The 17,757-nt window shown below is 40.0% G+C and overlaps 1 protein-coding gene across 4 annotated transcripts in view; it reads right to left on the bottom strand.

The window, feature by feature from the left end:
- The window catches only part of Abl (tyrosine-protein kinase Abl), a 110,469-nt gene that overhangs the window by 42,990 nt on the left and 49,722 nt on the right, over positions 1-17,757 (bottom strand). For 3 of the 4 annotated variants that reach the window (XM_076212362.1, XM_076212365.1, XM_076212374.1), the window contains exons 4-6: positions 12,455-12,596; positions 6,552-6,712; positions 6,116-6,378 (exon numbers count right to left, since the gene is read on the bottom strand). In XM_076212362.1, the coding sequence (XP_076068477.1) occupies positions 6,116-6,378; positions 6,552-6,712; positions 12,455-12,596 (566 nt within the window). The remainder of the gene's footprint in view (positions 1-6,115; positions 6,379-6,551; positions 6,713-12,454; positions 12,597-17,757) is intronic. The other variant, XM_076212373.1, reaches the window with a different exon arrangement.

Here is a 17,757-nt window from a genome sequence, read left to right as displayed (position 1 = left end):
GGAGTGGTTATGTATGAATGATATTTTGACACAGCCTGAGGGAATTTCTCACCATCCCTTTTTCTGCATGAGGGGATAGAGAAGGGGATAGCCAATTAAGCAAAGCGGCCTTACAGTGGATGTGCTTGTCTTGCTACAATGCTTCTGACCCAGGGCAGTGAGTGGGATACAGGGATGACCCTTCATCCATGAGGAGCTAAAGTGACAGGGTAACAAGGGTGGTGAATGGAAGTGGAAAAGGTGGGTGCACGTCTTTGACTTGGCTACCTCTCTTATTAAGGGGAAGAAGCCCTTGGTAGATAGATAGTCAGCCATGGTATACACCCATCCACTAACCCATCCCACACTAATCTATTTCCCTTTTATCTTAGCTCCTTGTGGATGAAAGGCCATCCCTACCCCTCAACCCACTGCCTAGGTTCAGGATGGAATTCTCCCAAACCTTCTTGTGCCTCAATTCTTCATAAATGAAAAATAAAGACAAGGGTATCCACAGTCCCCACACTCCATCCCATCTAGTCACTCTCTACAACACATACAGTAACATGGTGGCTGCATTATTTCTTCTGCTCCACTACAGATCAGAAAGGGAAGATATGGAGCCTTAGAAATCATTAAATATAGATTCATGAGGACACCAGAAAAGAGGCACAACAATAGTGGAAGTGTTTCATCACGCCTTAATATATTCTAATCTAAACATAAATGAATGATGTGTAGATCTGGTCAACAAAGGTGTCATAAAACAGTTCCTAAAGTACTGATTTTATGCCACCTACCATGCAGTCAATAATCCAGTTCCAGACAGCAACACAATATCTCTCCACTTAATTGAACTGAATACCATGGGCAGAGTCCCTGGCTAGAGAACTGGGGCACAGGATTGTTTAACTGTTCTAATCTAAACTATTTACATACATATACCAAAGGCTTTTTCCCCTTTCAAGGGAGTTAGCCAAAAAACAAAGGCATAAAAACCATTCCCACCCATTCCATCCCCAATACACTCCACTCCCCAACACCCTCTACCCTCCCTCTTATCTTGGCACCTCCTGAGTGACAGGTCATCCCTGTATCTTGTCCACTGCCCTGGGTCAGAAGCAGTGTCGCAAAACACAACACATCCACAGCAAAGCTGCTTCATTAAATTGGTGACCCCCCCTCTCTGTCCCCTCATGCAGGAGAGGAGATGGGGAGAAATCCCTTTGGGCTGCGTCAATTTTTTCTCACACATACTACCTCAACCCCCATCCCCCCACCCATTCCACCTCATGCATCACATCATCATCCATATACAATCATTCTCCATTCACCCGTCTTCTGTCCTCTCCTGTCCTTCCTCAACAGACATTCCCCTTTTCCCCAAAGCCCCTTTTACCCCATCCATCCATCTTGTCCTAGGATGCCCCCTCATGTTCACTCACTCCACATCTGCCTTCCACCTCTTTTACTAGTCTTTCTTCACTCATTCTTTGTGTGTCCAAACCACACTAATACTCTTTCATCCACTCTATCTCCCAACTCCCTTACAACCCCTGTTCTCCTCCTCACCTCCTCATTTCTCACTCTATCTAGCCTAGTAACCCCCATCATACTTCTCAGACACCTCATCTCAAACACATTCACACCCCTTCTCTCTTCCTCTCTTATGTTCCATGTTTCTGCCCCATACAGTGCTATTGACACAATCACTCCTTCATACAATCTCCTCTTAACATCCATTCCCAAATGTCTATTTTTCATAACACTTTTTAAGGGGCTGTGGGGCGCGAAAACACGAAAAATTCTGGAAAATTAACTAATTTTAGGTAAACATTTCAAAAGATTATCTATGATGGTGGTAACACTTTAACCAAATATTACAGCTCAATTCTGTTTCTTTTCTTATATATAAAATAAAATAGATAAACTTTTGGCAACCTCTGGCAACCCCATTGCACGAAAAAACATTCTGTATATTGAAATAAAGTCAAAATTTTGATAGACAGTTCTGTTTTGTTTCCTATAATTAATATTTATGGAGATATCTGGCAACTTGCCCAACACTAAATCATCAATCACCACAAGGATCTCAGTATCTCTTCAAAGCTAAAGGAGAAAGGAAGTCGCCCTGTCACGTATCTGTCAGCCTACCAGTCACGCACATGTGTTTTTTATATTTAAATAGCCATATTCTGTTTCTTTTTGTCTGATTTTATTCATTCTTTCGAATTTGTAAAGAGAAATAGTAATACTTTAATTTGGCAAGAAAAAAAATAAAGGAAACTGTAACTTAATTTTTTTGTTTCATTTATCATAGCAGATTTTCACTGAAGTTTCTACTATTCAAAATTAAAAAATCATAAAAAAAAAATGATTACCTATGCCTATGGATACTTCAATGATCACAGATACCATAGAAAAAAAAAAAAAAAAAAAAAAAAATTAACTACACGTAATATATACGATACTAAAACAATTTAGTATGCAATAATACTCTTTCCGATAGAGTAAGAATACATAAGTTCACCAAAGAAATTGAACAGCTTTTATGACACATTCACCTATAAGCACTTCCCACAGTCCTTTATTCCACCAAGGCATTTACTTGCTTCTCTCAATCTACATTCTACCTCCACCTTCACTCCTTCCTTTCCTGCCACATTCGCACCCAAGTACCTAAAACTATTCAATTCCTCCAATTGCTCTCCCTTAATGTTCACTTCCAGCCTGCTGCCACTTTCACCCTTTGTACATCTCGTCACCTTACTTTTACCCACATTCATCTTCAACTTTCTTCTTTCACACACTCTCCCAAACTCAGTCACCAATTTCCTCAATCCCTCCTCTGATTCTGCTACATGCACAGTGTCGTCCACAAACAACTGCTGGCTTATCCCCCACTTTTCTCCATTTTCTTTAACCATCTCCAATCCCTGACCCACTACCCTTGCATTTACGTCTCTCACCACCCCATCCATGTATAAGTTGAACAGCCAGGACAACATAACACATCCATGATGAAGTCCCACCTTTACCTCGAACCACTAACTCTCTCCATTCCTAATCCTGACACATGCTCTACTATTGTAAAAACACCTGACAGCTCCTAGAAGTTTTCCTCCTATCTCGTATATCTGCAAAACCTCCCACAGTGCCTTCCTGTCTACCCTATCATAAGCTTTTTCCAGATCAATAAAAGCCCAAAAAACATCCTTACCTTTTCCTATAGCTTTCTCACATATCTGTCTTACCACAAAAATCTGATCTACGCAACCTCTACCTGTCCTCAATCCACACTGTTCCTCACCAATTACTCCCTCTGTTCCTCTCCTAATCCTCTCAATCAAGATCCTCCCATAAGCCTTCTCAACTACACTTAATAAGCTAATCCCTCTGAAACTACTACACTCACACTTGTCCCCTTTTCCCTTGTAGAGTGGAACTATACAGGCACTCCTCCAGTCCTCCGGCACTCTACCCTTTCTTAACCTCTTCCCTCCGGGGCACATCGCACGTCTGGCAGCATTAGCTGCCCGACGTGCGATGTCTCGAAATAATAATCGCATGATAAAAAATAAAGTCAGTGCTAAATTGTCCGTTCTCTTTCACCTGTGTATTTTGATAACCATAGAAAACTGATGAAGCCAGTTTAGAGAGAATGAAAATTACGTAGGTACAACTACAATAAATATAATCAAGATGGCGACTTCAGCATCAGCGAGTACCTACTTGCTCCTCATGCCGCCTACGTAGGCGGCACCGTATGGAAGTGGTTAAACAAACATTAAATAATGCCACCAGCCAGTCCACCATCACTGTACCTCCTTTTTTTTTTAGACATTCTGCATGGCATCCATCCAGACCAGGTGCCTTACCTGCTCTCATCATCTTAACTGCCTTCACTTCATCCTTCCTTATTTCTCCTCCATTTTCCTCACTCATCACAGTCATTTTCTTTGCACTTCCCACTGCAACTATCTTTCCCTCCCTATCCTCCTTCACATTTAGCAACTCCCTAAAATACTCTGCCCATCTTCCTCTTACTGCCTTCTCTTCCATTATCATCTCTCCATCTGCACCTTTTACCTTTTCCTCTCTACTTTTATTCGCCTCCTCTTCCTCTCTTAATTTCTTCCCAAAACATCTTTTTATTACTTTCAAATTTTTCTGTCATACTCTTACCCCATTTCACATCTGCTCTCCTCTTTGCCTCCTTTACCTTGTGCTTTACCTCTCTTCTCTTTTCTTTGTACCTCTCATATGACTCCCTCGTCCTATTTTGTAACCAACCTGTGAAAGCTCGCTTCTTCTCTTCAACAACCTTCTTTGCTTCCTCATCCCACCACTCACTACCCTTCCTTCTATTTCCTCCCATCCTTCTTGTTCCACACACCATCTTTGCACACTGTGACTCCTTCCTTGAACCATCCCCATTCCTCCTCCACTCCTAGTTCTACTCTATCCTTCACTCCCTCCCATTCCTCTCTCAGCTTCTTGTACTCCTTTTCCTTCTCATTTAAAGTGTTCACTCTTAGCACCTCCCTACCAAAATTTTGTCCTTTTCCTCTTTATCTATCCTCCACTCTCAATTTACCTTCCACCAAAAATGATCTGATACTCCTCCACTCTCCCCCCTTAGAACACATACACCCTTAACTCTTCCTATTATACTCCTATCTACCACTACATGGTCCATTAATCCTCTACCACCCTTCCATCCACCACCCTCTCCCATGTGTACTTATGCTTGACTTTCTTCCGAAACACTGTATTTGTTATCATCAACTCTCTAGACACATCACCATCAACCCTCCACTACAATTCTTTCCTGGAACTCCACATTTCCCAACCACTCCGTCGATTGGTTCATTTCCTACTCTAGCATTAACCCCTTCCATATGGTGCTGCATACGTAGGCGGCATGAGGAGCAAGTGGATATGCGAGGCTGCCATATCGGCGTCTTGATTATATTTATTGTAGTTGCCCCTGCGTAATGACATACTCTCTAAACTGTCTTCATCACATTTTCTATGGTTATCAAAATTCACGGGTGAAAGAGAGAACGATCGATATAAGCGGTGACTATATTTTATGATGCGAGTATTATTATGACACATTGTACGTCTGGCAGCTGATGCTGCCCGCGAGATTTTGGCCCGTACTGAAGAGATTAAGTTCTCCCAATACTACTACACTGATATTCCTCCCTAATCCCTCTATGCACTCATTTAAATCTATCCAAAAAGCCTCTCTTTCTTCTACACTCTTCTCACTACCAGGCCCATATACACTTACAAAAACCCACATCTCCTTTCTCAGTTTCACCTTCATCCACATTACCCTTGAAGAAACCTCCTTCCACTCCACTACACATTTACCTATCTCTTCATTTACCCTCTCTCCCTCACCCTCTCTTCACTCCTGAGAACCTCCCAACTACACTCCCAAACTCACACTCTCCCTTCCCTCTCAACTTAGTTTCACTCAAAGCCAACACATCCATCTTTCTTCTCACAAACATACTACCTATCTCTTCCCTTTTTCTCTCATCTGTACCACATCCATGCACATTAAAAGACTCAAACCTTAGGGTGCTGGTTGGAAAACTCCAAGACCCTCTTATGCCTTTACTTTTTTTAGGAATGTCCCCTGTGTGCCTGGTCCCAATCCCTGTCCCATTTTTCTTGCCTCTTACAATCCAAGTGGGAATACTTAGTGGCAGCATTCTTTTCCTTCACCACAGGGTAGGCGAAACAAGAAAATGAAATTCAGAGAAATGGTACAGGACAGTAACAAGGGGTTGGGGGATAGCATAACGGAGGGACAGTAGCAGTATAATAAAAGTTTCATCATTTCTCTGTAAGCAGAGTCCTCCTCTATCACAGACAAAATGATCTGTGGCTCTGGACCATAGGTACACCCCATATAGACCCTAAAGTATCAACTACATGCTACTTTGCCATAACAACATGCAGCCAATACCCCATCTAAATGATCTTCCTTCAAGCAGTTCTACTTCCTTCAAAGTCTCTTTATCTTTTTTGTATCATTCACCTATCATATGAAGTGTTAATTTCCTTTCCTTTGAATGTTTTTCAATTTCCTTGCTTAAGAAATATTTCCTTTCCTTACCTATGAATAAAGTTATTACTCTCGAGGTGTTCCATAGCTGCAGCAATTTGTGTAGCCATGTACAAGAGTACCACTTCATTGACTTCCTCTCGATTGCAAACCCGCAAGTAGTCTAGTAGATTTCCTCGTGACATGAATTCAGTCACGATGTAGAAAGGTGGTTCTCGAGTACACACACCAAGGAGCTGCACAAGGTTGGGATGTTTCATTGCCTTCATAATTGCTGCCTCTTCCAAAAAATCCTTTAGGGCCATGGTGTCCTCCTGAAAAAAACATGAACAAAATAATGTAAAAACAGATATGATACATAAGAACAGATTAACTCTGATTTGTAGATCAATCACACCTGAGTCAGCTGTTGCAATATAAACAACTACAGCTTCAAAATATAACTTGACTAAGATCAGTTATAAACACAACAATAATTGTAACATACCTTTAATGTTTTAACAGCCACAGTAATATTATAACGCTTCCACACTGCCTCATAGACATCTCCATATTGTCCTCCGCCTAGTTTGTGCTTCATGGCGATGTCCGTGCGCTCTATCTCCCACTCATCCGGTTCTAGGCAGCAGTGGAAGAAATCTATCAAAACTTGCCGCGGAAGAAGAAAGTGAGAGGAAGAGAAAGAGAGATGAAACAAGGCAGAAGTCAACAGATGATGAGTAAATGTAAGAAAATCAAGATTATAGCAAGAAATAAACAACAGGACAGTGTCAGAGTAGGTGACAGAAAGAGAAAGTCCTCTTGCCAACATATTCATGCATGATCCATTGACTAACTTTATACACAACATCTAAGCCTCTTCATCTTTATACACAAACCATTTCTACCTCTATCAAAATTACATGTCACATATATTTAGCTCATCTATATTACAAACAACAATTATTACTTCAACTATCTATCAACAATTCACTCCCATAAATTAAAATTAAGCTAATTTAACATTAAATCCTCAACTAAGACACTCAAAACTCCTAGTAATATATTTTACTCAAAACTCCCAGTAGTACATTTAAAAGTACACAAATACTATCTAACTTGCAAGGGATACACACAGAATGCATGGCTGAGAAGAGATGCACAGGATAACACAAGAAAGGGCATACAGGGTCAATAGATTCAGAAGTAAAGATTCAAGGAGAAGCAATAATATCACTAGAGAGGAATATAAAGAACAAACTGAAGGATATACATAGAATATAAAGCCAGAGATGAAAAAGGGATGTAACCAAGTTCTGCTAAACACAGAGGAAATGTAAAATATACAATTAGGTATATACACACATCTTAAACGAACACTGTAAGATACTTACAAAGTATAAAACTATAAGAAAGAATGCACTAGAAATAATACACATGGTGAGGGACAAGCTCAAAATAACGGGTAGAGGTTGTGTAGATCAGATCTTTGTGGTAAGACAGATATGTGAGAAAGCTATAGGAAAGCTCAAAATACTAAACCATTAATGCACATTACATCACAAAAATAAAGCAAACAAGTTCCACAAAGAATATAAAATCATCTAAAAGGCAATATATGATAATAAAGCCACTACACAAGGTTAGTGCAAATTAGGGAAAAAGAAACAAAATGACACCATGAGGTTGATAGGATTCATATTGAAAATGTACCACTACTACTAACACTGTTACTATCTATGTATATACCAAGAGCTTTTCCTCCTTGTAAGGGAGGTAACCAAGTCAAAGGCACGTTCCTACTCCCACCCCCTTTCTACCACACTTTCCTCCCTCTCATCTTAGCTCCTCATGTGTGATGGGTCATCCCTGTATCCCACCCACTGCCCTGGGTCAGAAGCAATGTAGCAAGACACAGTACATCCACAGCAAGGCCACTTCATTTAATTGGCAACTCCCCTCTCCATCCCCTCGTGCAAAAAAAAGAGAAGACAGGGAGATATCCCTTCAGGCTACATTAAAATATCATTCACACATAAGCACCCTCTATCACCCCATCCGCCACCCTTCTCTTTCTTGCATAACAGTATCATCTATACACAGCTACTCTTCACTCATCCCTATCTTCTGCCTTCTCCCTTCCTTGCTCAACAGAAATTCCCCTTTCTCAACACCCCTTTCATCCCATCCATCCATCTCATCCTCAGTCATCCCCTGAAGTTCACTCCTTCCACCTCTGCCTTCCACACCACTTTTACTAATATTTCATCATTCATTCTTTCCATGTGTCATAACCATCCCAATTATCTTTCAACAGCCCTATCTGCCATCTCCTTTTCCATTCCCACTCTCTTCTTCACCTCTTTGTTTCTCACTCTATCTTACCTATTAACCCCTACCATACTTCTCAGACATTTCATCTTAAACACATTCAAAAATTTCCTTTGCCTCTCTTAAATTCCGTGTCTCTGCTCCATACAAAGCCATTGGCACAACCACCCCTTCATACAATCTCCTCTTTGCATCCATTCCCAAATACCTGTTTCTCATTACACTTTTTAATCCCCCAAGGCATTTACTTGTTTCTCTCAATCTGCAATTTATTTCCACTGCCATTCCTCCTTTTTCTACCACATATGACCCCAAATACCTAAAGCTACCCACTTCCTCCAGCCTCTCTCCTTTAAGACTTACTTCCAACTCAGTGCCATCCTCTCCCCTTGTATGTCTCATCACCTTGTTTTTACCCACATTTACCTTCAACTTTCTCCTACTGCATACTTTTCCAAACTCCATTGCTAACTTCCTTAGACCTCTCTGACCCTGCTACAAGTGCAGCGTCACCATCAAACAACTCCAAACTACACTCCCAAACTCAAACTTGCCCCTCCCTTTCAACTTAGTTTCACTCAATGCCAATTCATACATCTTTCTTCTCACAAACATACTTCCTATCTCTTCCTTTTTTACTCTCATCTATACCACATCCATACATATAACCAAAGGCTTTTTCCACTTTTTCCCCCTACACAGGGGGTAGCCAAAAAAGAAAAAGACATAGAAACCACTCCCACCCATTCCATTTCCAATATATTCCACTCCCCTCCACCCTCCTCTCTCCCTCTTATCTTGGCACCTCCTGGATGACGGGTCATCCCTGCATCCTGTCCACTGCCCTGGGTCAGAAGCAGTGTTGCAAGACACAGCACATCCACAGCAAGGCCACTTCATAAATTTGGCGACACCCCTCTCCATCCCCTCATTCAGAAAAGGAGAAGACGGAGAGAAATCCCTTCGGGCTGTGTCAAATTTTTCTCATACATACTTCCTCAGCCCCCATCCCCCAACCACTCCCCCTCATGCATCACAGCCTCATCTATACACATCCCCTCTCCATTTACCCCTATCTTCTGTCCTCTCCCGTCCTTCCTCCACAGACATTCCTCTCTTTAGTAATGTCCCTCTCACCCCATCCATCCATCTCATCTTAGGATGCCCCCTCATATTCACTCCTTCCACCTCTGTCTTCCACACTTCTTTTACTAATCTTTCTTCACTCATTCTTTCCATGTGTCCAAACCATCCTAATACTATTTCATCAACCCTATCTCCTAGTTCCCTTTCCACCCCTGTTCTCCTCCTCACCTCCTCATTTCTCACTCTATCCAGCCTAGTAACCCCTATCATACTTCTCAGACATTTCAGCTCAAACACATTCAAATTCCTTCTCTCTTCCTCTCACATGTTCCATGTTTCTGCCCTGTACAATGCTGTTGGCACGATCACTCCTTCATATAACCTCCTCTTAGCATCCACATCCACACACATTAAAAGACCAAAACAGTAGGGTTCTGGTTGGAAAACTCCTCCCAGACCCTCTTATGCCTTTGCTTTTTTAGGAATGTCCCCTATGGGGCTACAGAGAGTAAGATGCCTAGTCTTATCCCCATCCCTTTTTTGTTGAGTCATAAAACTCAAGTGGGAACACCTGGTGGTAGTATTCTTTCTCCCCTACCACAGGGTTGGGGGAAAAAGGAAATGAATATTCAGAGAAGTTGTACAGGACAGTATTAAGAGAGAAGGGGCAGCATAAGGGAGGGACAGTCGCAGTATAATAAAGTAGCATCATTTCTCTGTGAATAGAGAATTCTTCTATTACAGACAAAATGATGTGTGGCTCTGGTCCATACGGGTGCCACAGATAGACGCTAAAGTATCAGCTGCATGCTACTGAGGAGCTTTTAGCTCCACAATAACATGCAGCCAATACCCCAGATCGATGGGGTAGAGAAAAAAAAAATATATATATATATATATATATATATATATATATACAGTACTACCTCTCATTAACGAACTAAAAGGGGGGTAACGGTGTCTGTTGATGTGAATAATCCGTTGATTTGGAGTGGATTTTGGGTGGCATAGTGATTTTACCGCACTAAACAACAGCACCAAAAACACCGAAAACACAGTGAAAATACCGCAAACACAGCCAATTAACGTCTGTTGATGAGAGGTAGTACTGTAGATATATATATATATATATATATACATATATATATATACATATATATATATTATATATATATATATATATCCCTCTTATCTTGGGTCATCCCTGCATCTCACCCACTGCTCTGGGTCAGAAGCAATGCTGCAAAAAGTGCAAACACAGCAAGGCCGGTTCATTTAATCGGCAACCCCCCCTCTCCATCCCCTTATGCAGAAAAAGAGAAGATGGGGAAAAATCCCATTATGCTACATCAAAATATTATTCACACATACCCACCCCCCATCCCCCACCTACTCCCTTCCATGCATCATAACATCATCCATACACAACCATTCTCCACTCACCCCTATCTTTTGTCTTCTCCCTTCCTTCTTCAACAGACATTCCACTCTTTTCCAATGCCCCTTTTACCCTATCCATTCATCTCATCCTCATGTTCACTCCTACTTCAGCCTTCAACACTTCTTTTACTGATATTTCTTCATTCATTCATTCCATGTGTCCAAACCATCCCAATAACTCTTTCATCAACCCTATTTCCCAACTCCCTTTCCACCCCTGTTCTCCTCCTCACCTCCTCAATTCTCACTCTATCCAGCCTAGTAACCCCTATCATACTTTTCAGGCACCTCACCTAAAACACATTCAAACTCCTCCTCTATTCCTCCCTTATGTTCCATGTTTTTGCCCTGTACAGTGCTGTCGGCACAATCACTCCTTCATACAACCTCCTCTTAGCATCCATTCCCAAATTTCTATTTCTCATTACATTTTTTAATCCACCAAGGCATTTACTCACTTCTCTCAATCTACATTCTACATCCAACCCCACTCCTCCCTTTCCTGCCACATTCGCACCCAAGTATCTAAAACTATCCATTTCCTCCAGTCTCCTCCCTTAATACTCACTTCTAGTCTGCTACTACTCTCTCCCCTTGTACATCTCATCACCTTACTTTTACCCACATTTATCTTCAACTTCCTTCTTTCGCACACCTTCCCAAACTCCTCTGATCCTACCATAATCACAGCATCATCAGCAAACAACAGCTGGCTTATCTCCCACTTTTCTTCATTTTCTTTAACCATCTCCAACCCCTGACCCATTACCCTTGCATTTACCCCTCACACCACTCCATCCATGTATAAATTGAACAACCAGGATGACATAACACATCCCTGATGAAGTCCCACCTTTACCTTGAACCACTCACTCTCTCCATTTCTAATCCTAATACAAACTCAACTACTCTCATAAAAACTCTTGACTACTCTTAACAGCTTTCCTCCTATCCCATATATCTCCAATACCTCCTACAGTGTTTTCCTGTCTTCCCTGTCGTAAGCCTTTTCCAGATCCATAGACGCCCAAAATACATTTAAGTTAGCTGCATCCATATTAATTTTCATTCCACCTTTCTCCCATTCTGTTTTTAGGGCTTCCTTTGTAATTCTTTTATTGCTTGCTTTCCCTTTGAAACTGCTTAACAGTTTACAGACTCCTATAGACCAACAGTGACTACAAACATATCTCAACCTACTTCAATACTATTCTAGCTGGCTCTCCAAACCCCAGTTTGTAAATGAAACTGGTTTCCTTAAAATCAGCTCCATTTATATAATTATATCAAGCCTCATTCACCCTATAATTTTCTTATCACTACTATAAAACATGTTATCATGAATTACTCCTTCATATACACTTGATACTGTAACAATCTGCAAAGGCCTGCACAAACAATTCTATGCCATGACTTCATTAAATCCTAAAAGGAAAAACTAAATCAATACCTAAACCTATATCTTAAAACACTATAATTCTTCCTATGATCCTATGTTCCTAAAGAAATTGATGAAAAGGAAGTCTGTACCTACATTATCATCCAAAACCTTACCTGGGGTAAGTCCAAATACAGTGGGCTTATTCCGCTTGGGAGCAGGGTAGAGGAGTTGCGTAATGAGTCCATCTGCATGCTGGGAGTGATGGTGAACAAGTTCCGCTAAGGTGTTGAATCGGAACTCAGAAGATACATACAACTGGAGGTTGAAAGATATCAATAATTAGGACAGAACAGAACAAAGCATACAGGATAATGAGATAAATATACACTAACAGATCTATGTATGTGTGTGTGTTGTGATCCACCAAGGTCTTGGATCATGTCATGTGTTGGACTCTTGATTGCTATAATCCAGATGAGAGCTAAGAGCTCATAAAAGACCTCATCTATAGGTAATGCTGTGACCTCTCTCTCACACACAAGTTACAAATGGAAAGAACATTGTGGAAATGATCATGATAAGAGTTGAAGAAAATGACATGAAAAAGAGTGTTTGTGGCAATTTATGTGCCCCCAAAAATAAGTTCTTGGAGAGAGATTATTCTAAAATATAAGAAGATACAAGGCTTTCATTAAATGGGGTGCTGAAAGATGGAGGAAACATGCTACTTATGGGAGATTTTAACTGCAAAAAATCTGCTGGGAGATGACAGTGAAAGGTGGAGAGGAATTATGGGGAAATGTATTACTTGACATGACTATGGAACATATAATGACACAATGGGTAAAGGAAAACCCCATAGAAATAATGAAGACCCGTCATAGACTAGATTTATCTTTACATCAGAACCTGAAATTGTGAATAAAATTGAATACAAGACACCAATTGGGAAGAGTGACCATATATTACTTGAGCTAGAAATAAAGGAGGAAATATAGAGAGAAATGAGAAATACAGAAAAGAGAGATTGGTATATAGTAAAATGGACTCTGGGAAACTTTAAGAAATTTTTTCAAGAAGTGAGTTGGAAAAAATTCTACAATGAAGAGACACAAGTGGAAAAAATATGGAAGATTCTGATGGAAATCAATAATGAAGGGATGGATAAATATGTACATACATACATATACCAGAGGCTTTTCCCCCTACACAGGGGGTAGCCAAAAAGAAAAAGGCATAGAAACCACTCCTACCCATTTCATTTCCTATATATTCCACTCACCTCCATGCTCCTTCCTCCCTCTTATCTTGTACCAAGAAAAAAACAGGAAAAGGTATTTATTAAGTGCTGGTTTAACAGAAGGCAGTGAGGCAAAAGAAAGAGATAAAGCTTGAAAAAGATGGAAAAAAGAGAAAAATCCAAGAAAGTGGCAAATACATATCAATGAATAGAATGCATACATAAAAATATGCAGGGAAGAAAAATGAAATTATGAAAAAGATATAATAGATATATGTAAGGATCAACCAAAACTATTCTATACATGAATGGCAAATTGAAAAACAAGCAAGAAACTGAGAAACTATGCCAAGGGAACATGGAATACACAGAAGATATAGAAATGGCTGAGGTCACGAGTAAACACTGGGATGAGGGGTGAGAAGTGAGAGCTTTGGGAATGGAGTCAGAAATGGGAAGTGAACTTCAACATTAAGAAATGTAGCATAGTGGAATTTGGAAAAAGTAAAAAGAAGATACAAGACAATATAAAATCAGGGAAAAAGAAGTAAATAAAGTGGGGTTTGAAAAAGACCTGGAAGTAATCATCACAAAGGACATGTCCCCTGATAAACAGATAAACAAAATTGCTGGAGAAATCTACAACTTGCCAAGATCAATAAAGGTAGCATTTACTTACTTAAGAGGAAGAAATGGTGAAGAAAATACTAGTTACGCTGATGAGGCCAAGAATGGAGTACACAGTGACACTATGGTCACTCAGTATCAAAAAGAATATGGGGAAAATTGAAAGAATCCAAAGAGCAACTACGAAGATGGCCCCCACACTTTCAGAACTGTCATACAAAAAGAGATTGTCAAAACTAGAGTTATTGACTCTGGAACAAAGAAGAGAAAGAGGAGGCTTGTTGACCGTCTATAGAATCATGAGAGGTATGGAGGTCCTTGATAGAGAAGACTTACTAAATTGGGATACGAGAACTACAAGGGGGCATGGAAGGGAGCTCAAAAAGGACAGTTATAGAAGAGACCTGAAAATGAACAGCTTTCCCCGGAGAGTGGTGGATATATGGAACAAACTGGATGAAATGATAGTGTGTGCAAAAACCATACACAATTTTATGAACAATTTAGACACTGTGAGATACAGAGATGGGACATCACAAACATAGCTCCCCTTCCCGTAAGATACAACTAGGTTAATACAATTAGGTAAATACACACACAACAACACATGCATGTAAGGATGGAGTGATATTCTGAAGTCTGATGTAAAAGAATATTAGGACAATATAAAATCGGTGCAAAGAAAGTAAAGAAAGTTGGTTCTGAAAAGGACCTATAGGCAATTCACTCAAAGAATCTCAGTCAATCCTACATTTTCGGTTGGCAGCCTTGTGTCACCCTTCACTATGATGCAACTCACGAACTTTTTTATATTTACATATTTCAATTTCCGATCTGAGTGTCACTCTTTCAACCATATACATTGGTACAACCATATTCGAAGACTCAAGAAGATAATGAATATAAGATGATGAAACCTGTAAACTAATTGAGATCGAAAAACCATGAGCAGTATGTACTCAAGTCATGTTCAATTTTGACTCATGAGATTGACTGGGGTGGAGGGAGGGAGGGAGCTTCCCACCACCCATCCAGTATCAAAAGATAATCATATAAACCTATCACTTTCTCTTTTAAGTGTCACTTTATGGGATATGTGAAAGCACAGTCATATTCATGACTATTTTATATCACAGTTAAATTTTACAACCAGCCTCATAATGACTGGACACAGCAATGATAAGTAAAATGTTGTATAAACATTAAAATTATATTCCTTATCTTATACTCACTATAATTACTTTCTATGTACTATAGAGATGGAAAGCTTTGAAATAGGTGAACAAGGACTGCTTCATCCCTAGATGTACATGAAATTTGTGTAACTCATATAGTCACTGTGCTAAGTGAAGAAATATGAAAATATCTTGAGGAGTCTTCAGGTTTCATCCAGCTCAGCAGGGGAAGGGTGAGCAGGGCTGCCAACCAAAAACACAGAATTGACTGACATTCTTTAAGTGAATTGCCTATAGGAGTAATCACCACCAAAGACATGTTCCGAGACAAGCAGATAAACAAAACAGTCGAAGAAACCTACAATTTTCTAAGATCAATAAAGGTGGCTTTCAATTACTTGGATGAGGTAATAGTAAAGAAAATACTGGTCACACTGATAAGACCAAGATTGGAGTACATTGCGACACTATAAACACCCAGTACAAGAAAAAATAGAAAGAAAGTAGAAAGAATCCAAAAAGGAACGACAAAGATGGCCCCAACATTTTCAAAATTGACATATGAGCAAAGATTGGTTAAACTGGAACTAAACCCTGGAACAAAGAAGAGAAAGAGATGATCTATTGGCCATTTACAAAATCCTGAAAGGAATGGAAGTCCCTGATAGAGAAGAAATATTAAAGTGGGATAGAAGAAAATCAAAGGGACATGAAAAGAAACTCAAAAAGCACAGTTACAGAAGAGATCTGAAAAAAAAAAAAAAAAAAAAAAAAAAATACACACAGTGGTGGATGTCTGGAACAAATTGGACAAAACAATAGTGTGTGCAAACACCATACAAAAATTTAAGAGCAAATTAGACATTGCGAGATGCTCCCCTTCCCGTATAATACAACTGGGTAAATACACACTACAGAGAGACCTAAATAAGGTTTGGAAATGGAGTCAGATGTGGGAAGTAGACTTCAACATTAAGAAATGTAGCATAAAGGAGTTTGGAAAAAGTAAAAGAACATCAGGACAATATACATACATATACCAAGGCTTTTCCCCCTTACAAGAGAGGTAGCCAAAAAGGAAAAGGCATAAAAACATTCCCACCCCTTCCATCCCTGAATACACTCCACACCCCTCCACTCTCCCTCTCATCTTAGCACCTCCTGGATGACAGGTCATCCCTGCACCTTGTCCACTGCCCTGGGTCAGAAACAGTGTTGCAAGACACAGCACATCCACAGCAAGGCCACTTCATTAAGTCGGCGACCCCCCCCTCTCCGTCCCCCCATGCATAAAGGAGAAGACAGGGAGAAATCCCTTCAGGCTGCGTCAAAATTTGCTCACACATACTACCTCACCCCCCATCCCCACAACATCATCCATATACAACCATTCTCCATTCACCCCTGTCTTCTGTCCTCTCCCGTCCTTCCTCAACAGACATTCCCCTCTTCCCCAAAGCCCCCTTCACCCCATCCATCCACCTCATCTAGGACAATATACAATAGGAATAAAGGAAGTGAAGAAAGTGGGATCTGAAAATGACCCGGGAGTAATTATCTCAAATGACTTGTCCCCTGATAAACAAATAAACAAATAAACAAAATTGTCAGAGAATCCTACCACTTGCTTAGATCAATAAAGGTGGCCTTTACCTATTTAGATGAAAAAATGATTAAAAAATATTAGTCACACTAATAAGTCCTAGACTGGAGTATGCTGCAACCCTATGGTCACCCAGTACCAAAAAGAATATACAGAAAATTGAAAAAATCCAGAGAGCAACCATGAAAATGGCCCCAGCACTTTCAAACCTGTCATATGAGGAGAGATTGGCTAAATTGAAATTACTGACTTTGTTATAAAGAAGAGAAAGTGGCAACCTATTAACCATCTACAGAATCATGAAAGGCACAAAAGTCCTTGATAGAGAAGACTTACTAAATTGGGACAAGAGAAACACAAGAGGACATGGAAAAAACTCAAAAAGGATAGTTATAGAAGAGACCTAAAAAAAAGAAAGAAAAAAAAATCCACACAGTGGTAGACATCTGTAACAAATTGGACAAAACAATACTGTGCAAAAAACATACACAAATTTAAGAGCACACTAAACACACCTAAGTAAATACACTGAATTATGAAAGGCATGGAAGTCCTTGATAGAGAAGATTTATTAAAGTGGGATAAAAGAAAAACATGGGAACATGAAAAGAAACTCAAAAAGGATAGTTATCAAAGATATCCGGGAAAAAAAAAAAGTTTTCCACACAGACTGGTGGATGTCTGGAACAAACTGGATGAAATAATAGTGTGTGCAAACACCATATAAGAATTTAAGAACAAACTAGATGTTGCAAGATACAAAGACAGGTCAACAAGCATAGCTCCCCTTCCCGTATAATATAACAGTGCAGTGATGCTGAATTATTCTTT

The sequence above is a fragment of the Oratosquilla oratoria genome, chromosome 2 (assembly GCF_046742065.1).
Source record: "Oratosquilla oratoria isolate Oo_2021 chromosome 2, ASM4674206v1, whole genome shotgun sequence".
Classification (NCBI taxonomy): domain Eukaryota; kingdom Metazoa; phylum Arthropoda; class Malacostraca; order Stomatopoda; family Squillidae; genus Oratosquilla; species Oratosquilla oratoria.
This window is presented reverse-complemented; position numbering and strand designations above follow the sequence as displayed.